Source organism: Caretta caretta, chromosome 2, assembly GCF_965140235.1.
Source record: "Caretta caretta isolate rCarCar2 chromosome 2, rCarCar1.hap1, whole genome shotgun sequence".
In the NCBI taxonomy this organism is placed as follows: domain Eukaryota; kingdom Metazoa; phylum Chordata; order Testudines; family Cheloniidae; genus Caretta; species Caretta caretta.
Window position 1 is genome coordinate 29,981,823 of NC_134207.1, and position 25,914 is coordinate 30,007,736.

Consider the following 25,914-nt stretch of genomic DNA (forward strand, 5'->3'; position numbering starts at 1 on the left):
TGCCTTCCCTCTGCCTCTTCTTGCCTATAAACAAATAGGAAAACAATCTGGTTCCGGTGTTCAAGCAGTTAGAAATATAAAAAGCAAATATGCAAAATTTGGCAAATTACATTATAACTTTTTTATCAATAAACTAAAGTTTAATTATTTAGACAGGTAAGAGTTAGTTTCCTTTAATATGAGTGTGTCTGTTTAACAAAAAACCTAATTTTAAGCACATGATTGCTAAAGAGCAAATCCTGCCCAGCTTTTCAAGGTGCAATTCTTCAAAATCTAGGGATTTGCATTTTCGAAGAAGTCCAACTGAAATTCAGTAGGATTTGGGCATATAATTTAAGCTTTTTGGAAACTGCAGCCGAGATAGATAAATAACCCTGGTCTAATCTGTTTTGTTTGTATTATTTTACATATTCTCTATCTTCCTTTGAGCACTTGCAATGATTTAATGGGCAATTAATATCTGTAAAACTGCACCCTACTGTATGCAGAATGCATACTTTAAAAGTTCCCTAATTTTTAACATCTGGTCAATGAAGGGATCCATTCTGTTGTTGACAGGTAAGTAAGTAAACTGAAGAAATACTATAAACAGAAGTGCGAATAGGCAGTACTCAGCAATGGGACTTACATATTTATATAATTCTCTGAGATAAACAATGGCTCTGCCACCAAGCTAAACCCTCTTAAGCAGCTCAGCCAAAGAAGTTCAGCCTGGTGGTATAGTGCTGGTCTACCAGCTTTACATGGGTAGGGGAAATTCCCCACTGTTCCAGACTTTGCAATGGAAAATCACATCTTAGAGTTACTTGAATGTGTCAGTAAAGTAGTGGATAAAGGAGAATCAGTGATGTTTTTATTTAGACTTCCAAAAACTCTCTGATAAGGTCCATCACAAGAGGCTACTACAGAAGATAAGTAGTCATTATGTGTGCACTCATCTAGAATAAAATATGAAGTACTGCTCACTCCATCTCCAAATGGAGACTGCTGAACCAGAAGGAGTTCAGAGAAGGGTGACGAGAATCATAGAATCATAGAATATTAGGGTTGGAAGAGACCTCAGGAGGTCATCGAGTCCAATCCCCTGCTCAAAGCAGGACCAACCCCAACTAAATCATCCCAGCAAGGGCTTTGTCAAGCTGGGACTTTAAAACCTCTAAGGATGGAGATTCCACAACCCATTCCAGTGCTTCACCACCCTCCTAGTGAAATAGATTTTCCTAATATCCAACCTAGACCTCCCCCACTACAACTTGAGACCATTGCTCCTTGTTCTATAATCTGCCACCACTGAGAACAGCCTAGCTCCATCCTCTTTGGAAGCCCCCCTTCAGGTTTTTGAAGGCTGCTATCAACCCCCGCTCTCCACAGTCTTCTCTTCTCCAGACTAAATAAGCCCAATTCCCTCAGCCTCTACTCATAAGGCATGTGTCCCAGCATCCTAATAATTTCTGTTGCCCTCTGCTGGACTCTCTCCAATTTGTCCACATGCTTTCTGTAGTGCGGGACACAATACTCCAGATGTGGCCTCACCAGTGCAGAATAGAGGGGAAGAATCAATTCCCTCAATCTGCTGGCAATGCTCCTACTAATACAACCCAATATGCCGTTGGCTTTCTTGGCAACGAGGGCACACTGCTGACTCATATCTAGTTTCTCATCCACTGTAATCCCCAGGTCCTTTTCTGCAGAACTGCTGCTTAGCCAGTCGGTCCCCAGCCTGTAGCAGTCCATGGGATTCTTCCTTCCTAAGTGCAGGACTCTGCACTTGTCCTTGTTGAACCTGATTAGATTTCTTTTGGTCCAATCCTCCAATTTGTCTAGGTCACTCTGGACCCTATCTCTACATTACAGTGTATCTATCTCTCCCTCCAGCTTAGTGTCTTCCACTAACGTGCACTCCATCCCATCATCCAGATCATTAATGAAGATGTTGAACAAAACCAGCCCCAGGACCGACACCTGGGGCACTCCACTTGATACCAGCTGCCAACTAGACATAAAGCTCAATTATCCATTGAGCCCGGCGATCTAGCCATCTTTCTATCCGCCTTATAGTTCATTCATCCAATCCATGCTTTTTTAACTTGCTGGCAAGAATACTGTGGGAGACGGTATCAAAAGCTTTGCTAAAGTCAAGATATATCACATCCACCACTTTCCTCATATCCACAGAGCCAGTTATCTCATCATAGAAGGCAATCAGGTTGGTCAGGCATGACTTGCCTCTGGTGAATCCATGTTGACTGTTCCTGATCACCTTCCTCTCCTCCAAGTGCTTCAAAATGGATTCCTTGAGGACCTGCTCCATGATTTTTCCGGAGACAGAGGTGAGACTGACTGGTCTGTAGTTCCCCGGATTTTAAAGATGGGCACTACATTTGCCTTTTTCCAATCATCTGGGACCTCCCCCAATCAACACGAGTTTTCAAGGATAATGGCCAATGGCTCTGCAATCACATCAGCCAATTCCCTCGGCAGCCTCAGATGCATTAGATCCAGACCCATGAACTTGTGCATGTCCAGCTTTTCTAAATAGTCCTTAACTTGTTCTTTCACCACTTAGGTCTGCTCACCTCCTCATACTGTGCTGCCCAGTGCAGCAGTCGGGGAACTGACCTTGTCTGTGAAGACCAAGGCGAAAAAATCATTGAGTACTTTAGCTTTTTCCACATCATCTGTCACTATGTTGCCTTCCCCATTCAGTAAGGTTCCCACACTTTCCCTGACCTTCTTCTTGTTACTAATATACCTGGAGAAACCCTTCTTGTTACCCTTCACATCCCTTGCTAGCTGCAACTCCAGTTGTGCTTTGGTCTTTCTGATTACACCCCTGCATGTTTGATCAATATTTTTATACTCCTCCCTAGTCATCTGTCCAAGTTTCCACTTCTTGTGAGCTTCCTTTTTGTGTTTAAGCTCACCAAAGATTTCTCTGTTAAGCCAAGCTGGTCACCTTCTATATTTGCTGTTCTTTCGGCACATCTAGATGGTTTGTTCCCGCACCCGCAATAAGTCTTCTTTAAAATACAGCCAGCTCTCCTTTCCCCCTCATTTTAGCCTCCCAGAGGATCCTGCCCATCAGTTCCCTGAGCGAGTCAAAGTCTGCTTTTCTGAAGTCCAGGGTCCATATTATGCTGCTCTCCTTTCTTACTTTTGTCAGGATCCTAAACTTGACCGTCTCATGGTCGCTGCTGGCCAGGTTGCCACCCACTTTTACTTCCCCTACCAATACTTCCCTGTTTGTTAACAGTGGGTCAAGAGGAGCATGGCCCCCTAGCTGGTTCCTCCAGCACTTTCACCAGGAAGTTGTCCCCAACACTCTCCAAAAACTTCTTGGATTGTCTGTGCACTACTGTATTGCTCTGCTAGCACATATCAGGGTGATTGAAGTCCCCCATGAGAACCAGAGACTGTGATCGGACAACTTACAGAAGTTTCCAGAAAAAAGCCTCATCTACCTCATCCTCTTGGTCTGGTGGTCTATAGCAGACACCCACCACAACATTGCCGCTCTCGCCTCTAAACTTAACCCAAAGACTCTCAGCACGCTTGTCATAAATATAAAGGGAAGGGTAAACACCTTTAAAATCCCTCCTGGCCAGAGGAAAAACCCTTTCACCTGTAAAGGGTTAAAAAGCTAGGATAACCTCGCTGGTACCTGACCAAAATGACCAATGAGGAGACAAGATACTTTCAAAGCTGGAGGGGGGGAGAAACAAACGTTCTCTCAGTCTGTGTGTTGTTTTTGCCAGGAACAGAAAATGAATGGAGTCTTAGAACTTAAAAAGAAGTTTCCACGGTATGCATCCGATGAAGTGAGCTGTAGCTCAAGAAAGCTCATGCTCAAATAAATTGGTTAGTCTCTAAGGTGCCACAAGTACTCCTTTTCTTTTTGCGAATACAGACTAACATGGCTGTTACTCTGAAACCTGTCTTAGAACTTAGTAAGTAATCTAGCTAGATATGCATTAGATTCTGTTTTGTTTAAATGGCTGATAAAATAAGCTGTGCTGAATGGAATGTATATTCCTGTCTTTGTGTCTTTTTGTAACGTAAGGTTTTGCCTAGAGGGATTCTCTATGTTTTGAATCTGATTACCCTGTAAGGTATTTACCATCCTGATTTTACAGAGGTGATTCTTTTACTTTTTCTTCAATTAAAATTCTTCTTTTAAGAACCTGATTGCTTTTTCATTGTTCTTAAGATCCAAGGGCTTGGGTCTGTGTTCACCTAGGCAAATTGGTGAGGATTTTTATCAAGCCTTCCCCAGGAAAGGGGGTGTAGGTTTGGGAGGATTTTGGGGGGAAAGACATTTCCAAGTGGGCTCTTTCCCTGTTATATATTTGTTAGACGCTTGGTGGTGGCAGCAATAAAGTCCAAGGGCAAAAGGTAAAACAGTTTGTACCTTGGGGAAGTTTTAACCTAAGCTGGTAAAAATAAGCTGAGGGGGTTTTTCATGCAGGTCCCCACATCTGTACCCTATAGTTCAGAGTGGGGAAGGAACCTTGACAACACTTTTCTCCAGTTTCATACTGGAGCTCTGAGCAATCTCTTACACACAGCGCAAATCCTCCACCTTTTCTCCCCCGCCTGTCCTTCCTGAACAGTTTATACCCATCCATTATAGTGTTCCAGTCATGTGAATTACCCCACCATGTCTCTGTTATTCCAATCACATCATAGTTCCTTGATTGTGCAAGGACTTCCAATTCTTCCTGCTTGTTTCCCAGGCTTCTTGCGTTCGTGTACAGGCACCTAAGATAACTAGCCAGTTGTGCTACTTATTCAGTATGAATCAGAAGGCCTCTCCTTCTGACTCATTGGTGGCTAGCTAACTGGGAAACTTCCTCCTTCTGACTCATTGGTGGCTAGCTGCTTTCTTCTTTTAATCTGGGGTACTGATATTTCCCCCAACTGGCAGTCTAGTAACTTTTCAGCTTCTCTGATTATCAGTAGCATCGCTATTTGTTGTTCCAATTCAAAAATCTTTTCCTCCAGCACAATCACCAACTTCCCCTTCACACACAGGAAATCCCGTCTGACTTCAGGCAAAAAAGAAAACATGGCACAGCCATTTCATCATGGTCATGGTGGAATCGCAAGTAGAGGTGAACCTGGAAGGAAACCCTCTCACATTCCCTTTCTGAACTCCCTCTGAAACCTCCTTTTAGGCACTTCTGTTTGTGACTAATTTATGTGGGTTGCCACTCTTACTTGGAAATAGAATAATCCCTTTTCATTGTAAACAAGGCTTTGTAAAACAAGTGTTTTCCTTTAGTTTAATGCCTTAACCTGCCCCTCCCCTTGCACCCATTTAAAACATTTACTTTCAGGGAAAGAGGAAATGAGTGAGAGAAGTCATGAAAAGGAATGAAGTGGTAGAAGATGGCACTTTAATCAGTGTCATGATGTAGGCCCTATCTAACCATCCTAGAACATGCCCACCATTAATTTGTTAAGGGTCAGATTTCTTCAACATTTCTTCAGATTAAAACTTTTTGAGTGGTAACATCAATATGAATGGGTCTGCTCACAAAGTAAGTCACTACTTAGCATGAGAAAGAATGACAAAATATGGTCCTAAATAATTATACATAAATTCCAGCTGTAAACATGTATTTATTTCTTTGGCGGGTTAAGTGAGTGTTTAAACTATGCCATTAGTATATACCAGAGAGCATTTATCCAAATATTTTGTTTTCCTCTGAATCTTCTGAATGGATACTGGGTACAATTCCTTTCTCAATTTGTGTAAATGATTTCCAATATAAATTAGCTAATGGAAATGTGAATATTTGTTAAATTAGTCATAAGCAATTTTGATGTCTTAGACAGGAGTTTAAGAATCCTGTTGCAATGTAATCCCGGAGTATCAGTGTCCCTGTGTGCCTGTGGCTAAATGATTGCACTGTAATCTCTAATGAATGTGTAACATGCTTTACGCATGTACTCCAGCACCATAAACATTTCCTTTTCTTGAATGTGTGGTAAAAGTGTGGACTTAAAGGGTTAGACGTGTAAATGGATAATGAGGTTATCTACAATTACACTAGACAGTGCTAATACTACTTGCTGCTGCTTCTACTAATAATAACAATGGAAAGTTAGGCCCTCAGGATCAGGGAGTAAGCTAATCAGTGATGAGTAGATGTTGGTGTATCAGGGTCACATACTCTCCCTGTCTGCGTATGCTGCAATGCCTCAATTTCCCTTTTTCAATCACTGACTTAATAAATGACTGACCACAATGTTAATATTCAACATCCACATACACGGTTCCCTCCAAGGATTTCCTTCACTTTTGTGTCCCAAGTCCTTTTGGCTCTTGTACTGGGCTTCTCAGTCTTCAGTCATCATTGTACTTCTCCAACGGCTTTTCTTGTTGAGTCTCCCCATCTTTGGCTTCATGCTTGACCATCAGCTCTTGCAGACCAGCGTGGAGAGCTTTCCCCAGCACCTCCTGTTCCTTGCGATTCTCTCCTGATCTGTTAGTCCCTCCCAGAGAGTCAGGAAGACTTATTTCCTATATCCTGTTAGTCACATGCTTTGTCCCAGTCGTGTCCCAGGACTATAGCTTACATCCATCCCTCAGGACAATATCTCCCAGAGTTCCCAGCTTTTAAAGGTCAGAGTCTGTAACGGGTGCAACTTCCTTAGATACATCTGGTATTGGCAGCTGCTGGACAGAGGCTAATGTCCTAGATGGACCCTGGTCCAGTATATCAACTCATTTCCTATCCTCCTATGTAAACTCTGTGCAAAGCTCAAGTGAATGGGCTTTGCACAAAGGATCGGAAGGGGTTGTGAGGTGTTGAGGGAAAAAAACTTCTGCCTTCAAATCAGTGGTTAAGTGCAGCTGTATAACCATCACAGTTAAGTTACTACAGCTTATGGGAGCTTTAGTAACAGCTCGGTCTGCTGTATATCTACTGGGTTGTTGGAGATCCTGTACTGCCTCCAGCGCACCAGCAAACACCTCCAAATGGAGTCAGGTTTCAGAGTGGCAGCCGTGTTAGTCTGTATCAGCAAAAAAACCAAGGAGGACTTGTGGCACCTTAGAGACTAACACATTTATTTGGGCATAAGCTTTTGATGAAGTGAGCTGTAGCTCACGAAAGCTTATGCCCAAATAAATGTGTTAGTCTCTAAGGTGCCACAAGTCCTCCTCGTTTTTTTTCCAAAAGGAGTGTCACTACTTGCCCATTTGTATGCAGGACTCAGCGGGTGGGGGCATTGGTGGCTGGATGTGTGCCGTGTCTGAATATGGTTCCTTTTGTTAGTTTTAAATGTGTTTTAAATTAGTGAATATCCCCTTGTTCTTGAATTATGAGAAATGGGAGATAGGAATTATCAATTTAACTTCTCTTTACTATTCATTTGTGTATGCCTCAACTATTCCTCTTTGAACTAAAATGAATATCTTCTTATCTGGAAGTTTTTCTATACCTCTGAATATTTCTGTTGCCATCTCTGAATCCCTTCTTTGTACACTATTTCTGTTATGAGACAGGGAGACCAGAACTGAATATAGTTTTGCAGGTGAGGGCATCCCATCAGCTTACATAGCGGTGTTAAAACATAATCAGCATTATCTTCCATCCCATTTCTTATTCATCTTAATATTTTGTGCACTTTTTTAGACCACTGCTCTGCATTTAGCATAGAGAGCTCCCCAAATTGATACCTAGGGTCTTTTCTTGGGTAAATACAGTTAATTTAAAACCAATCTATGTGTATTGTGATTCCTTAATATTATTCCTTACAATGCACATTACCTTGCATTTCTCAACACTGAATTTTATTTTTCATAATGCTTCCCTCTCACTCAGGCTACATCTGCTTAGCATACCTCTTGCAGCAGCATGCCGGGTATGTTTAACTATGTGGCACAGTGAACAGCAGACTGAGTCTACTCTGAAGTGTGTAGCAACATGTGTCAGTGAAAGGCTATGCTAAGGGGGAGCCAGCAAGCAAAGGATCAGCAGCTCCTGTCTGCTGGAGCCTTTCCCTGCTGTCTCCCCATTGCTGGAGCTTTTCTCTACTTTAGAGAGCTACAAGAGCCTTTCCTTGCTGCAGAGAAAGACTCCTACAGCAGGGAGCTGCTGGTGCTTTTCAGAAGTTCAGTGGTTTCTTTACTGCCTAAGCAGTGCCTTACCATCTACATTGCTATTTATACCCATGGTGGGGGGCATGTAGTGTATGCATTCTAAATGCCACCGAGAGGAGTGTTCCATGTAGATGTACTTTCAGCTTTGGAATGAGCATCTGCAGGTTAGTATTTTGTTTGTACTTGTGTGGGCCCCAGCCTATTTATGTGAGCTAGGGGTTATTAGTTCTCAAGTATAATAATACATTAAATTAAGATTGCTATCTATTTTCTTGCTGATCATTTTAGCAAAAACATTTGACTGCTGTGGGATTACCTTGCTGATTTTAAGCACAATACCACCCCCATCTGACTCTGATGCCTTTCATCCAAAAGCACTTCACAAAGTATATTAATGGTACTGTAGCACTGCTGCCCTGCAACTTTTGTTCAAAACTTATGGAAAGCGAAATTTAATACAGTGATGCTAGTGCAAATCCTTTCTCTTACAACAAAACTTATCAAAGGATATGATGTTCTCACAGACAGAGTGGTTGAGCTCTTACAGAAATCATAGTGCCATAATTATTAGATACAGCAATGACTATGACCAAGTGCAGTGTGCTTTTAATATGTTAGTCAGATTCCATTTGTTTTGTCTTTTCCATTTTTGTCATCTGAGATCCAAGAAATTATCAGAGTTGATTCAATAGGGTGATTTATTTTCTCCTCCTTATAAAAGGAAATCCAATCATTTTGATCAGCACAAAATAAAAGCAGGAAATGTCATCTTGGTTATCTTCCTTGTTAGGGTAAGGTGAGCGTCCAACATCAAATGTAGATCTGCAACAAATGGAGCAACGCTTCTGTTTAAATTTCTTCAACAGAATAGGACCCTCCTGTAAAGCTGCAGCTTAAATTCATTCTGCAAAGAGCTCTAAAACAACTGGAGAATTGCTGCTGGGCTCATAATTCAGATTATACCTACTGAAGTATACTTCAGTCATAATTCAGTCCCTTCAGTATTTGTTGTCTTATTTTCCTGTCTCTCTCATAAGTTCATGTGAATGAGGGGGGTGAGAGGGAGGAGAATAAGATTAAAAGCTTTGGGGAATCAATTTGCTGTCCACTAAATTTAGATTCTCTTATTCAGGTAGCTGTTGACTTGAAGTCTATTACCTCTGTTGCCCAAAGACAAAATCTTTTTAGGAATGCATCATTTGTTTTCCAATCAAGCTTTTGCTGTACGGTTTCCTTTTCTGAGCAGGGGATATGATCATCATCACAGAATATGAAATTGCCATTTACAGATCTTATCTTCTCCATGACTCAGACCGTGGGGGATCCTCTTTGAAGAAAAAAGAGGGTCAAATTTCAGTTCATAATTGAGCAGCATACTTTCCCATTCCATAAGTATCTCTTGTAAGCTTTTTGTCATCTGAATAATGAGAAATCACACACAGTCCTTTTAATATTCTTAATGTGACAAAATCCTCTTTATTTCAGATTTGTTTGCAAATGATTGAGTAACCCAAACAAAATGTATTACATTTCTCAGTTGCAGTGACAGTGGTGTTTTATGGGGATTACAACATTCAAATAAAAAACAGACTATTGTTTAAACTCATCTTTTCTATGAAGAGCTACATAAAATTTTGAATATATATATGACCAAAGAAACCTAACTGTTATTTGTTACAAGATCAAGTAGCCAATGAAACTAATATTTCCCTTTCAATATTTCTTTCTGGGAATTAAAAACAAATCTTTAGCTGACCTTTTAATTTTTGGCAGAGTCCTGAAGAACAATTTATTTTGCTTACCCATATCTCCCCATTATATATAGAACCAGGATTTGGAGTAAGGATCGCAAGATGTTTCTTACTATTAATCTCATTTGTCACTTTCTCACTTATGAACTTATGTTTCTTCAAGCTGTCGTTTCTAGAGTAATAATAAAATACGGTGAATTCCTGGCCACTATATGTTAAAGGAATGTTTGCCATTGACTGTAGTGGAGCCAGAATTTTGCCCATAGAATATAAAATCTAAGCAAGGTAACTTGATAGAATGAGACATCAAAGCCATCCAAAAATGCTTGGGCACATTTTTAAATCTTGACTCTTCTTTCTAACATAGTCTCCCCTCACTGTCCCTCTGTTGCTCCTCATTTATCCCTACATTGACCATTTTATTTTCTCCCCCTTCTATTTGTCTTTATTTTTCTTCCTCTCTTTATCTATTTCCCCTTCAGTTTCTGTCTCCCTCTTTTTTTCCCTTCCATTCTTAGCCCTCTCTTTGTGTCCCTATCTCCTTCCAGTCCCTTTCCCAAACTCTTAATTTACATCTATACTGGTTTCAAGCTTGTGAATTCTATTTCACTCAGTGTCATAATATAATTATTCTCTCAGCATCTGTGTACACGTTGTGACAAAGTTCCTCCTCTGCCTTGGTGGGTCCTGCACTTCTTGGTGGATTTGCTCACCTCAGAGGTTCACGGAAGCCCTCAGTTTGGCTACTTTTGCCAGTGGCTCAAACCTGCTGTTCACTCAGCTAACCTCATCACTGGCCAGCATGGGTAAAAGGAGGAGAACAATCCCCACAGTCTCTGCAGACCCACCTAGTGGGTCAGGGGATAGGCCAGGGATCGTCCCCTCTGGTGGGACCTACAGTCCAGGTCAACTCCTCTTGTATCAAAATACGGAGTTGGGCAGATTGGGGGAACCCGGGCCTGCGCTCTACTCTGGGTTCCAGCCCGGGGCCCTGTGGATTGCAGCTGTCTACAGTGTTTCCTGTAAGAGTGTGTGACAGCTACAACTCCCTGGACTACTTCCCCAGGGCCTCCTCCCTGCACCTTCTTTATCCTCACCACAGGACCTTCCTCCTGATGCCTGATAACTCTTGTATTCCTCAGTCCTCCAGCAGTATGCCTGCTCACTCTCAGCTCTTTGTGCGCCTCTTGCTCCCAGCTACTCGCATGCACCTCACTAACTGAAGTGAGGTTCTTTTTAAACCAGGTGCCCTGATTAGCCTGCCTGTCCTAATTGATTCTAGTAACTGAATTGGTTCCAGGTGTCCTAATTAGCCTGCCTGCCATAATTGGTTCCAGCAACTTCCTGATTGTCCTGGAACAGCCCATTATCTTCCTCAGGGAAAAGGGACCTGCTTAATCTAGGGCTAATGTATCTACCTTTTATCACTCTCCTGTAGCCATCTGGCCTGACCCTGTCACAATGGAAATCCATCCCAGTTTAGTTTTATGGTTTAATAGGTTATTGATTTGTTGTGTTCATATCTGCATGATTGGATGCTAATGGTATCAGGAGTCTTTTAGTGTATTTTAAGCTGAAACTATTTCAGAGATGCGTTTTAACCAGAATCCCTCGGAGTGTTTCGGAGTCAGAGTGAAGAATAACTTACTTGTGGCCAACAGTGTCCATAGAGATAGTGCCCACACACTGAGTGTCCTCATGCCTCCAATCCAGGGCATAAAAAGGCACCAGCAGGGCCATCCCCAACCATGACTGAGTTCTTTCTTGCCAGCTGTGGCTGTGAGTTGGGATTTGCAGTGACTGCTTCTTTGTACACTGTGTGCCCTTCTTTTATATGCAAATTCTATAAATGAATAGTTAGGTACTTAGTTACATTAGGGCTTGTCTATACTTACAGGGCTTCAGTGGTGCAGCTCTGTCATAGAATCATAGAACATTAGGGTTGGAAGAGACCTCAGGAGGTCATTGAGTCCAATCCCCTGCTCAAAGCAGGACCAACCCCAAATAAATCATCCCAGCCAGGGCTTTGTCAAGCTGGGACTTAAAAACTTCTAAGGATGGAGATTCCACCACCTCCTTAGGCAACCCATTCCAGTGCTTCACCACCCTCCTAGTGAAATAGTTTTTCCTAATATCCAACCGAGACCTCCCCCACTGCAGCTTGAGACCATTGCTCCTTGTTCTGTTATCTGCTACCACAGAGAACAGCCTAGCTCCATCATCTTTGGAACACCCCTTCAGGTAGTTGAAGGCTGCTATCAAATCCCCCCTCACTCTTCTCTTCTGCACACTAAATAACCCCAGTTCCCTCAGCCTCTCCTCATAAGTCATGTGCCCCAGCCCTCTAATCATTTTAGTTGCCCTCCGCTGGACTCTCTACAATTTGTCCAGATCCCTTCTGTAGTGGGGGGAGCAAAACTGAATGCAATACTCTAGGTGTGGTCTCACCAGTGCCAAATAGAGGGGAATAATCACTTCCCTCGATTTGCTGGCAATGCTCCTACTAATACAACCCAATATGCCGTTGGCTTTCTTGGCAACGAGGGCACACTGCTGACTCATATCTAGTTTCTCATCCACTGTAATCCCCAGGTCCTTTTCTGCAGAACTGCTGCTTAGCCAGTCGGTCCCCAGCCTGTAGCAGTCCACGGGATTCTTCCTTCCTAAGGGCAGGACTCTGCACTTGTCCTTGCTGAACCTCATCAGATTTCTTTTGGTCCAATCCTCCAATTTATCTAGGTCACTCTGTACCCTATCCCTACCCTCCAGCGTATCTCTCTCTCTCCCCATCTTAGTGTCCTCTGCAAACTTGCTGAGGGTGCAATCAATCCCATCATCCAGTTCACTGATAAAGATGTTGAACAAAACTGGCCCCAGGACTGACCCCTGGGGCACTCCATTTGATACCAGCTGCCAACTAGATATCGAGCCGTTGAACACTCCCTGTTGAGCCTGACAATCTAGCCAGCTTTCTATCAACCTTATAGTCTATTCATCCAATCCATACTTTTTTAACTTGCTGGCAAGAATACTGTGGGAGATAGAATCAGAAGCTTTGCTAAAGTCAAGATATATCACATCACCACTTTCCTCATATCCACAGAGCCAATTATCTCATCATAGAAGGCAATCAGGTTGGTCAGGGAAGACTTGCCCTTGGTGAATCCATGTTTACTGTTCCTGATCACCTTTCTCTCCTTCAAGTGCTTCAAAATGGATTCCTTGAGGACCTGCTCCATGATTTTGCTTGGCGCTGAAATGAGGCTGACTGGTCTGTAATTCCCTGGGTTCTCTTTCGTCCCTTTTTTAAAATATGGGCACTATATTTGCCTTTTTCCAGTCGTCTGGGACCTCCCTCGATCACCACAAATTTTGAAAGATAATGGCCATTGGCTCTGTAATCACATCAGCCAACTCCCTCAGCACCCTTAGATGCATTAGATCTGGACCCATGGACTTGTGCACGTCCAGCTTTTCTAAATAGTCCTTTACCTGTTCTTTCACCACTGAGGGCTGCTCACCTCCTCCCCGTACTGTGTTGCCCAGTGCAACAGTCTGGGAGCTGACCTTGTCTGTGAAGACCAAGGCGAAAAAAGCATTTTTTTCCACATGATCTGTCACTATGTTGCCTTCCTCATTCAGTAAGGGTCCCACACTTTCCCTGGCCTTCTTCTTGTTGCTAACATACCTGTAGAAATCCTTGTTCCTCTTCACATCCTTTGCTAGCTGCAACTCCAGTTGTGCCTTGGTCTTCCTGATTATACCCCTGCATGCTCTAGTAATATTTTTATATTCCTTTCTCATCATCTGTCCAAATTTCCACTTTTTGTAAGCTTCCTTTTTGAGTTTAAGCTCACTGAAGATTTCACTGTTAAGCCAAGCTGGTTGCCTGCCATATTTGCTATTCTTTCTGCGCTTCAGGATGCTTTGTTCCTGCGCCCTCAATAAGGCTTCTTTAAAATACAGCCAGCCATGTCACTGTAGCGCTTAGTGAAGCCACTACCTATGCCGATGAGAGAGCTTCTCCCATCGGTATAGGTACTCCACCTCCCCTAGAGACAGTAGCTCTGTCAATGGGAGAATGCCTCCTATCAATATACCACTGTCTATACTGGGAGTTCAGTCAGTATATCTGTGTGGTTCAGGGTCCACACCCCTGTACGACATATTGAAACCAACATACATTTGTTTACCTCGGAGGTACTGTTGGTACCATTTTGGTTGTCATGACAGAACATAAATCCGCAGATTTCAAGAACTGCCTGTCTTGTGAGGTAGTAAGGTCCTTGAGCAATGGCTATGTACAGATCATTCTCAAAAAGAGCAGAGAGAGAGTTTCATCTGATAATGTTCTTCACAGAGAGGGCTATGTGCCCCGCTTCTGATCCTGGCTTGCGTGGGCAGATTTATCTGATTACTCTTCTCCAAAGATTGCTCCAACTACTACTACTAATAGGGTCTGAAACCCCTTGTATAAAAGACCAATCATCTACCTGTCGGAAAACCTTGAGTGAGGGAAGGAAAAACTGCATCAGACTCACAGGAAGAAGAGACAGAAATCTGCTCCAAGCTTTCAACTTCCAAGGCCCTTTGATGGAATAGCTCAAGATCTAAGACAGATTCTTTTTCGATTGTCCTCTGCATAGTCCCGCTTTTGCAATGCACTGACTGGGTGCAACAGCCTGGTGGAATTTTGTAGCAGCAGCGCCCATTGGGAGCACCTTGCCCCTCTCATACACAGCTCTCAAGCACACTCAGGGGTGTGGCGATAGGAAGAGTGCTAGTTCCCGTGCCCTCTCAGTTCCTTCGAACTGCTGCAGCATTAGAAGGTGCGAGCCTCCTTCAATCCATTAGCATCGTACTAGCTACGTGCCTTTGTATTTTTTTTAAAGGTAATCATAGTTAGCAGTTAGGTTACATTAGTTAATGTAAATAGTATAGCAGGCTTTTTTTTAGTTAAGAATTTCTTACTGCCATGGCAGGAGCCACTGTGAAGAAGCACAGCTTCAAACAGCGTGTGTCCTGTCCAGCGGGCTTCTGATCTTCTCATACGCACAGCCAGTGCCTACAATGCTTGGGTGAAAATCATTCACCAGCACACCGTCAGATAAGCTCCGCCTTCACTCCTTGTACCGAGAAGGAGAGACAAAATATACTGCAGAGCCCTCAGTTATTTATCAACAAACCTTCGGGATCTGGTAGCTCTAAGGAATCTGATAGTAAGAATAGGAGACCAGAATAGCCTCTGACTATGTCCAGATCCAAAAAGCCTTTTAGATCTGAGACAAGAGCTTCAGCTCCAGCGCCAGGCTCTAGTTACAAATCGACTTTCGTCCCCATGCCCAGATCCCAGGGTCTGACTTTAGTCACAGTACATTCCTAATCAGTCCTGTATCCGGACAAGCATCCTCAGGATATGCAAAATATGTTGGGAGCATCTACCTCAATGCTGAGGAAAAGAAAGGACAAACACAAGCATATATCCAGTGGCTCCTCAGATCACTTACAAATCATGGATCCAAAATTTAAATACTCAGGATCTCAAGATGAATCCTAGAGTATGGATTCAATGGTGAGACCTTCGGATCCATTTGGGCAAAGCCAGCTACATGTAACAGAGGTTACAGCTCAAATTCATCTGGATCCTTGCCCTTCTTCAGATCTGATCAGATCATATTTCTTGCTGGACAAAAGACCAAAGTGAGAAGTGCAGAGAGAGAGAGAGAGGTCTCCAGAGTTGTTACCACCACCACCTCAGACCCCTATAGTGTCAGCAGGAAAGACTTGTCCTTCAGTTTTGGGACCCCTTTTGGGTTTGGGGGTCCCTACATTGTAAATCTCACCAATGGCTTCTATATCAGATCCAGGATTGAATTTACAATTGGAGGTTGAACTGGATCCTGTGATTATGCAGATACCAAATTGGGGAATTTGGTGGGCCTGGACAGTGCCTCCTTACTCCTTCTGTCTACTCTTGCCAGACTAGAAGGTTGAAATGTCTAATGCTGGAGCAACATCCTACCCAATCTATGGATCTGAGAGGTATGGACCCAAGGGATACAGATCCGAGAGTTACAAGAATTCCACCTCCCCCACCCTTTCAAACAGGGGCATTCTCAGAAGAGGATTACCAGGAGGGACCTCCACAGTATCAATGTTCCCTCTAATTTTTAACAGGCTATGTGCACAAAAAATGTCTTCTGTGCCGCTGCCAAAGCAAAAAAAAAAAAAAAAAAAGCCGAAGCCGGAATGCGCACGATATTTTGCCATGTGCGCGGGGTTTAAGATCTGTGCACACAAGCACATGCCACAGCTTAGAGGAAACAACGCATAGGATAACTTCCAACATGATGTCACAGAGACACAGAGTGACTCATGTCTTGATGACAACATCAGAATAGTGACAGCATCATCTTCTGCTGAGGATGCAATTCAATTTCATGAATTGGTTGACAGGATGGCATCAACTTTAAAATTATCATCAGTAGCTCTGTAGCTTTGTAGGAGCCTTCACATCCAGTTTTTGATATTGTGGCATCTACTGCCAAGGCTAAAGTCTCCTTGCTTATATTAGAAGGGTTGTGGCAACTGGCAAAATCCCTTTGGTCAAAACCATCTTTGTGTCAATCAATCTCTAAAAAGATGAACAAATTATATCAAATCCCACAGGAGGGATTTTCTTGTTTTTATGTACACTCTCAGCCAAACACTTTGGTTATAGCAGCAACACTGCAAAAGTCTAGATCAGGTTTTCAACCTTCCACCCCCACGGATATGGAGAGAAAAATAGATTCCTTAGGCAGAAAATTGGTTTTGTCTGCATCCTGAAACATTCACAGAGCTAGCTACCAAGCAGTTATGACTAGATATCAGTTTCAATTATGGGAGAAGATGTCTATCTTTACTAAAAAATTACCAGAAGATCAGAGGAAATTAACATTATCCCTTATTAAGAAGGGGCAAAACGTGGCCAAGCATGCTCATAGGGCATTATTCGTGACCCAGTCGCTGCATGGAATTTGAATTTGGTATGAACTCAAGACATGAATCTCCATTTGAGCCATTATGGAATTGTTCCCTCTTTCATCTTTCTATAAAAACAGCATTTATAATAACAATAACTTCCACTAGAAAAATTAGTGAGTTGCATACACTGATGGCAAACACTCCCCCCCACTACTTTCTATAAAGACAAAGTAGTTCTTAGACCACATTCTCAGTTTCTTCTGAAGGTAGTTTCAGATTTCCATGTTAATCAGAGTATACATTTGCCTGTGTTTTTTCCTAAACCTCATACAAGTAAAGTGGATTCTAGCTTACATTATTTAAATACAAAAAGAGTGCTCTTGTATTATCTAAGTAGAACTAAGGTCTTCAGGCCATCTCCTGTGTTAATTTGTTTCATATACTGGTACTTGGAAAGACTGAGTCATTTCAGCATAGTTCCTACCTAGATGGGTCAGGGATTACTGGGGACCTTAGAAATGCTTCATAAACTGCCCAGGCCAATGTCCTCTTTGTACACATTGTTAATGAAGAGGATCTCCATTAATCTGGAGGTCTTTGTGAAAGGATGGTAGAGGACCTATCATAGCCCTTAAAAGAATCACTATAGCGGAACATATTATGTAATGTTAAAAAATCTTCTCTGGATCTCAGGCTATGCATCATACAACAAAATATTTTATTCAAAATGCATTGGACACCACAGAGGTTGCTCAAGAGAAAGGTCTTATTCTCTATTTGTTGGTGCTATAACAAAGAAAGAGGAACCTACATGCATATGCTATGGGACTGACCAACAGTCTGGCAGCTGTAGAAAAAACCTGGACACGACATGGTGCTCAGCTTCAGCAGTCAAATCTCAAATGAAAATTATGTCATAGATTATTTACCTGCTAAATTGTGTTTAAAACCACCACAAAATCTTTGGTTCTTAATGACTCAGATGATTACCAAGCACACAATTTTACTAAAATGGAAAAGCAGGCTTATGTTCAGGATAGAACAGTGACATTTGGACCTGTCTGAGTTAGTAGCCAAAGAAATAATAGCTGATCACTATAGAGAGCAATTATGTGAATTTGAAGAAAGTTGGACCCTATTTCTAGATACATTTGGATAAAAAAAATGTTGAGATGGTCCAAAGAATGGCAAACCTTCATTACTCCTGATGTCACTTCATTTTCCCTCCCCGTCCTCTTCTTCCCTCCTCTCCCTATTCATGTATGTAGTTAATTTTATTACCGTTACCTCTTCCCTAACATATTATGTCTATATAGTATTGTTTGGTTATGTATTGTCTGTCTTACAGCTTTGACAAGTTGTAAAATTGTGTGATTATGTAATTCTGTTGGTGGTCCTGTGAGGCATGAGGTATTTGGAAACATATACAAGGTGTAAGTCACTTGAATTTTTGTACTTTTAATGGTTTCTTTATGAAAATCAGTTAAACAAAAACAATGAGATGGATCTACAAAGGAAGCAACATCAATTTCCCAGGAGAAAGTCTTGTACTTTCACTGGTGTGTCAATTCACTTGCCTCCTTCAGGTGCTAGGCAGTGGATTTGACTGCTCACTTGAGAGCTTCAGATGTTCCCATACCCTCCTTTTTGGAACCATTAATACCAGTGGTGGGCAACTTGCAGCCCACGGGCCACACACGGCCCATCAAGGTAATCTAATTGTGGGCTGTGAGAAAGTTTGTTTACATTTGCACGGCCACCCGCAGCTCCCAGTGGCCGCAGTTCGCCATTCCCGGCCAATGGGAGCTGTGGGAAGCAGCGCGGGCTGCAGGGATGTGCTTCCCACTGCTTCCCACAGCTCCCACTGGCCAGGAATGGTGAATTGCAGCCACTGGGAGCTGTGGGCGGCCGTGCAAATGTAAACAAACTGTCTGGCAGCCCACCAGCGGATTACACTAATGAGCTGTGTGTGGCCTGCACGCCACAGGTTGCCCACCACCAATTTATAGCATTTCTGCGGTTCTGAAACAACATCATCACAAATCAGCAGGTTCTGGAAATTGAAGAGGTGGGATATAGCATCCAGTTCCAGTCTCTTTCCCATTCTCAACCACCTTCTCCCTTCCTATCCAGGGACCCATCTCATGAGAGTGTCCGACATCTTGTGATGCAATCTCTTCATTTTTTAGAGCAGTAGAAGAAATCTCATCAAGGGGCTTATTCCCTTTACTTCCTCATTCCCAAAAAGCAGAGGAGGATAGTCTTGACCCAAGACTACTAAACACCTTCATTAGAAATTTCAAGTTTGGGATGGTGTCACTTGCTTCTACTATCCTATCCATAGACCTGAATGATTGGTACACTGTTCTCAGTCTCCAGGATGCCTATTTCCACGCTGTGATCTACACAGCCCATAGAAGGTATCTAATGTTCCTAGTGGGTGGTTGTCATTGCTTGCACATAGTACTACCATTTGGCCTGTTGATACCTCCCAGAGATCATGAAGTGACTTCTGGTAGTGGCGTTTTACCTGAGGAAAATGGGACTCCAAGTGTTCGCATGCTAGACAACTGGCTGATTTGGGGAGAAGCTCACCAACAAGTAACAGACTTCATCCGCCATATTCAGATGCTATTTTCCTAACTAGCTCTGAAAATAAGAAAAGACATGTCAGTACTGATCCCAGCACACACACACCCAAAATGGAGTTCATTAGGGTCATTCTGGACTCCATGATAGCAATGATGTGTCTTCCCTCTTCTCTCTCCCAGCCTCCTCCCCCCCAAAAAATCATGCTGTGCTTGTCCTGTGCACCAATCTTCTGGCTTAGCCAAGAACAACTGTGAGAACATGTCTCAGACTACTGGGACATATGGCATCCTGGCTCAGCATGCCAGACTTTACCTTCACTGTATGCAAGAGTTGTTGAAGTCTACATCCATCAAGCAATCACCATCTGGACCTGTTGGTTCATGCTCCACCTCGAGTTCTGTTGACATTAAAGTGGTGGATGGACCCAACAAAAACCTGCAAAGGTGTCCATTCTTCCTCTCTCTGCCAATGAAAGCTCTGGTGATGAATCCATCTATGCTTGGCTAGGGAACACTTTTGGACAACTTCCTATAGCAAGACTTGTGGACCCCACAAGAATCAACCCTTCACATAAACATCCTGGAGCTGAGCCATTTACAATGCTTTCACAGTCTTTCTACTAGTCACAAAGGGGCTTACCATACAGGTCATGATGGACAAAACTACCACTGTATTTTACTTGAACAAGCAGAGCAAAGCAAGATCCACTCCCTAGTGTCAGGAAGTAGCACATCTCCAGAACTTTTGCATATGACACATAGTCACCCTGAAGGTGATTCATCTTCCAGGAATTCAAAATGTTCTACCAGATTGCTTCTATGGAAAGTTTGTTGATAACGATGGGTGGTCCATAACAGATTACATAATTTGATTGATATTCAGCAAGTGAGGTCTTGCCACCAGGAAGAATGGGAAGTGCCATCACTTCTGGTCCAGAAGGGGTCAGACTCAGGGTCCATTTCAGATGCATTCTTGATTCCAGGGTTCTTGCGTCTTTTCTACGTGTTTCTCCAATTCCATTAATATAAGTAGGCAAAATAATGATAATCCTCACCTGGCCAAGGCAATTTTCATATGCTGGTCTTCAAATCTTATCTGCACAACCTATAATAATCTTGTGACAGATACGTCAATTTCTTGCAATATCTCTGGGAGATCTTACCATATTAAGTTTAGGTATCCCTGTGGGCCATGGATTTTATGGGGTACCACAGCCTTCCAGGAACTGAGAATAGTGATGGGTGACTAGGTAAATTCACTAAGGCTGTAACATCTTCAAAGAGGTACTACCACCTTGAGAGGCTTGCCATATACTTGTTCGTACTGGATTCTCCAGAGCACAAGAAACAAAGAAAGGACTTTTGGATACATAGTCTGAGTTTAAACTGACTTAGATCGAGCATTTTTGTTGTTGTTGCTGCTTTTTTAAAACCAGCAGTGGACAGAACCTTCTATAGGGCAGCTGCTGGGGGGGAAGTAATACTTAGGTAAGGTTTGGAAGAACTGACATTGGCCAGATCCCCTGTTGAATCTGTGAAAGTTTATCCCTGGTAAGCTATTAGGATATGTGTAGGGCTTTTATTGTTTTTAGTATGTTTTCTCTGTAGTGCTTTTATATTAAAATAAATGTATTTTTTAGAAAGCCCTGAGTCCTGGCAGCCCCAAACTCATGGGGCTGAAGGCCAGAGACCCTGTTACCTGCAAAAATCTAGGGCACCCTGCCTATAACCTACTGAGAGCTCAAGGCGTGACCCAATCAGTTTAGGCACCCCCACCCTTTTCCTTTCGAGGGCTCAGGGTGTAAGGCACCTACCGCCCATAATGCCATGCATTAACAGAGCCCAAAAGGAAGGCTTTAGGCCCTGAGCTGCCCCTTTTAAAGCCTGCATTCCCAGGAGATAAGTCAGCGACCACGCTGCCCCTTTTTGCAGCAGTGTTCATCTCCCCACCCCACAGCCATAAAGTGCTGTTCCCTTCACTCTGCCAGCAATCCAAACACTCCCTCCCACATCTTAAAGTGGCAGGACAATCATCGTAATAAATTTTGCAGTTAAATTGTGGCTCATAGTTCCATGTTATGTATGAAAAATACAGCATCTCTTCAAAATTACAGTTACTCTGGTTAATTAATGCATTTTTCTGAGAATTTACAGGTTAAACTGTTAATTAGTTAAAATAAGTAAAAATGAAGGTCCTGAAAGATATTTAGCACCACATGTTAGACTTTGTTTTGTCCCTAATGATCTTAATAACAGAAAAGTAGACTCTTCAAACTACTCTTATGGTTTAAACTCATTGAAACCTCATCTTAATCTACTTTGAAGGCATTTTAAAAAAAAAGATTAATGATAGCTTTTTTGTTGTTATTCATCATAAATGAAAGTTTCTTCTTCAATAGAGGTTGAAGAATACTGTTCTAGAGAAAACTGAATGAAGAATTGACTCCTTTCAAAATGACACCTATCTCCTATTGTTCTCAATAAGCGAAATGGCCATAGTCTACATTTACCTGCTCCTCTCCATCTTCTGGAAACACAGGGTCTATTAGCTTCCATAAGGGAAAAATGGGAGGCAGTGGTCATTTTGAAAGGGGGCATCTTAGCCAGCCTCAGTCCCATTGAGAACAATGGGAAATGGTAGCCATTTTGAAAGAGGGCAGTTCTTCATGAGTAATTCAGAAGAAGACAACTTTCTGCATCAGCATCTACTGAAGGAGTATTTTCAGTTGTGAAAAATAATTGCAAAGATGATCACTAATCCATAATTTTCTTTTCAAAACTACCCATTACACCAGCTGTACTCAACAATAAGGTCAGGAGGGAGGGGGACACTAGAGATTTCACTAATGTATATGTATATGTCTATAGAGGGGAATGTGGGAGGAACTGGTGTGTTTGTGTGCACACCCACAGGGAATGTAGGGTGCAGCAAGGAGGATGAATTGGGGAAAAGGGAGTTAGTGGAGGGGAATTTGGAGGACAGAAGAGAGGACTAAGTCAGGTCATGCTCTCTGGGTGCTTTGGCTGCTCTAATGATTTTCACACAGCTTATCTGGCCACTATGCACTTGCTACTTTCTGCTGGTCCAGGCAAAGTGTACATCTGACTTTAAAAGTTAAAAATAATGAAAAAAACGTTTAAGGTTGATAGCATATTGTATTAAAATTGTTAACAGTATAGCATGGTATAATTATTTTGGGTTTCTTGTTTGGTATGTAAAACAACGAACTAAGAAAATTTCCGAACATTAAAACCAAAGGAAAACTATGGTAAAATGGAGTTAAAGCTTAGCGTGCATACCAATGGTTTAGGGTCAAATACATTACATGGAGGATGTAACTATCCCAGAAACAAGCATTATAAACCTAGGAAATTCAAAGTTCAGGTTAAATTTAAAATAAATCCAAACTTACGATATGGAATTGCACAGTTAGGACACCCAAATAACCTTAACTTTGTCCTAAAGTGATGCAAGGTGAAGTGGGGGGCAAGGGGGAATCTAATGTCCTTTTGCTATCATTTAAATCTGTTCTGGGACCACAAATTCTAAAATGTCTTAATCATAATCATATGACTACTAGATGATATCACTACAAGTCAGAGTTAAGGTTATTTGGTGCCTTAAATACAGATTTCCACAAATTTGATTTTTGGATATTTTGATCTATTTTGTTTTTAACCTTCACTGTTAATTGTCTGGTTTAATAATGTTTTGTTTTGGAATAAGTACATCATAATTGTAATGTATTTTTTCCTAAATTACTATTATGTATTTTCAGCTTTAATCCCTCTTAATGGAGGTCTTGTCTGGGAATTTTCTTTTTACTCTTTTATTATTTAGATTACTCCTATTTTATTAGGTTGGTATATTTTGAACTTATAACTTTTTATTTTACTCCATAATTTATACCATCCACCTATTGTGGTTATTTTTATTAAATTAATATTAGAGATATTTTGGTGTGTTTTTGTATGCAGATCTTCCATGTGACTTCCAAAGTATCATTATTTTCATTTAATTTTTGTCTTCAATAATTTTTGAAAAAAATAACAAAGATGGAACTAAAAAAACCCAAACAAAAATAGAGGCTTGTTCAAATATTTTCCATTATTATCTTTATATTTTTATCATATTTCAAAATTATTGTATATTATTTAGAATAGTTTATTCAATATTTTATACATTTATGAGTATTTGTGGAATCTTCAGGTGAAGAAATTCTAATAATTCACTGTCATTAATTTATTTTATAACCAGACTCTAAATAACACCAAATGTTAATGTTTTGTTAGATTGCATTAACATTCCCATACCATTATTTGAAATATTTATGTCCTCTATTAAGCTATACCTCAACATTCTGTTTTACCTGCAGCTGAATGTGGAGCCTCTGCAACAAATAATGAAGGAATTTTGCTGTCCCCCAATTACCCACTCAACTATGGAAACAACCATGAATGCATTTATAGCATTCAGGTACAAGCAGGGAAGGGAATCAATATTTCAGCCAGAACATTTCACTTAGCACAAGGAGATGTTCTTAAGGTAGGTTGTCACTTTTGTAATATGTCTATGTTATTTCTAAACACATCATGCTTTCATGCCATTGTGCTGTTCATCTGTTTGTAGTATTACAATTTTATGTGAGTTTATATTAATAATTGCCATTATAGTAAAATATCTTCCATCTAAAACAATTCCACATCTAATAAGTCAAGAACAAGGCAACCTTTTATCTTGTCTACAGTCTCCCATTCCTTTACGTGTCCATTCTCCAACCATATATCCATGTTTTTATAGCCATAAAAACATTTTAAGACCAAGCATACTCTGCAGTCTTATATTTGTATGTAAGTTTACTATGTATGTTACATACTAATCTTTTAACAGGGTTCGCAAAAAGAAAAGGAGTTCTTGTGGCACCTTAGAGACTAACCAATTTATTTGAGCATGAGCTTTCGTGAGCTAGCTGTAGCTCACGAAAGCTCATGCTCAAATAAATTGGTTAGTCTCTAAGGTGCCACAAGAACTCCTTTTCTTTTTGCGAATACAGACTAACACGGCTGTTCCTCTGAAACCTTTTAACAGGGTTGCATGTCTCCTATGACTCATGTTTTTGCATCAAAATTTTCAAAAGTTTTGTTCTTGTCTAGGAAGTAATATTTTTTCCTCTGTCCAATTAGATTGAGAGGCTTAATTTTATATGGTTCTTGACTGGCACACAAGGAATGCACTTACGAGGGGTCTGGAATTGCATGGTATGAAGCACCTTCTGCAAAATGTTGAGCACCATCAGTTCCAGTTGGGCTCCCAGCACTTTTAAAAATTGATCTCAAATACTAACATTATTAATTTGATGTAGAGCTATCACCCTAACAATTACAGTTTTTTAAAATGTTTGTTAGGTACTTTTTTATGAATAGACTAACAAAATATTTACATTTCTACCTGAATACATTGCTTAGAGATTTACATTCCAGGTTAAACACTGTTAAACCGTTTCTAATAGGCAAATAGGCAGAAACAAACAAAACAACAAATAGTCCCAGGCTTTATGGAAAAGCAAAACGAAAAACAAAACTAAAAAACAAATGTTAACTCCATCAAATTAACAGAAATGAACTACTTCAAAGGACTACCCAAAAATGCAGAAATTACATTCCCTATTTTTTGCTTTGCTGTTTATATAGTAATTGACTGTTTCCTTTAATTATCCTGTTACTTTACTAATTGATAAGAGAGTTAATGCTTACCATTTATCTTCAATTTAAAAAAAAAAAACATTAAATAAAACTAATCCTTGCAACATCCATGTGAGGTATGTAAGTAGTCAGTTTTACCAATTATGGTATTTTACAAGTGGTGAATTGAGTTAGAGAAAATAATGATTCGTTAGAGATGAGATTTGGGCCTACATTTAGAGGTTCTGGCCTACATATAGATCACTATCCCCACACCACTGATAGAAGTAAATATACCGGTTTTTCTTTGTAGTTTTTTTATATAGAAAATTATGGATGGAATTCCTCATGACCATAAATAAAATTGAACTATCCAAATCTGTTATCTATAAGTAAAAATGAAAACATTCTACAGTAGAAGCTCGGGAATGGAGGTTGTTCGTAACTCTGAAATGTTTGTAACTCTGAACAAAATGTTATGGTTGTTCTTTTAGAAGTTTACAACTGAACATTACCTTAATACAGCTTTGAAACTTTACTACACTTCTACCCCAATATAATGCAGTCCAAAAAATCTTACCGTCTTATAGGTGAGACCACATTATATTGGGGTAGGGAGAGGAATTGCTCCCCGCCGCAGCTCACCTCCGTTTCCTCCCCTGAGCGTGCCGTTGCCGCTCCACTTCTGCCCCCTCCGTCCCTCCCTTCCAGACTTGCCGTGCCAATCAGCTGTTTGGTGCAGGAAGCCTGGAAGGGAGTGGGGGAGAAGCGGAGTGGCAATGGCGCGCTCAGGGGAGGAGGTGGAGCGGAGGTG

General features: G+C 41.3%; 1 protein-coding gene across 3 annotated transcripts in view; it reads left to right on the forward strand.

The window, feature by feature from the left end:
• CSMD3 (CUB and Sushi multiple domains 3) overlaps positions 1 to 25,914 on the forward strand; it is a 1,179,008-nt gene that overhangs the window by 732,415 nt on the left and 420,679 nt on the right. For all 3 annotated transcript variants that reach the window (XM_048841517.2, XM_048841518.2, XM_048841519.2), the window contains one exon: positions 23,795 to 23,964. In XM_048841517.2, coding sequence (XP_048697474.2) covers positions 23,795 to 23,964 — 170 coding nt within the window. The remainder of the gene's footprint in view (positions 1 to 23,794; positions 23,965 to 25,914) is intronic.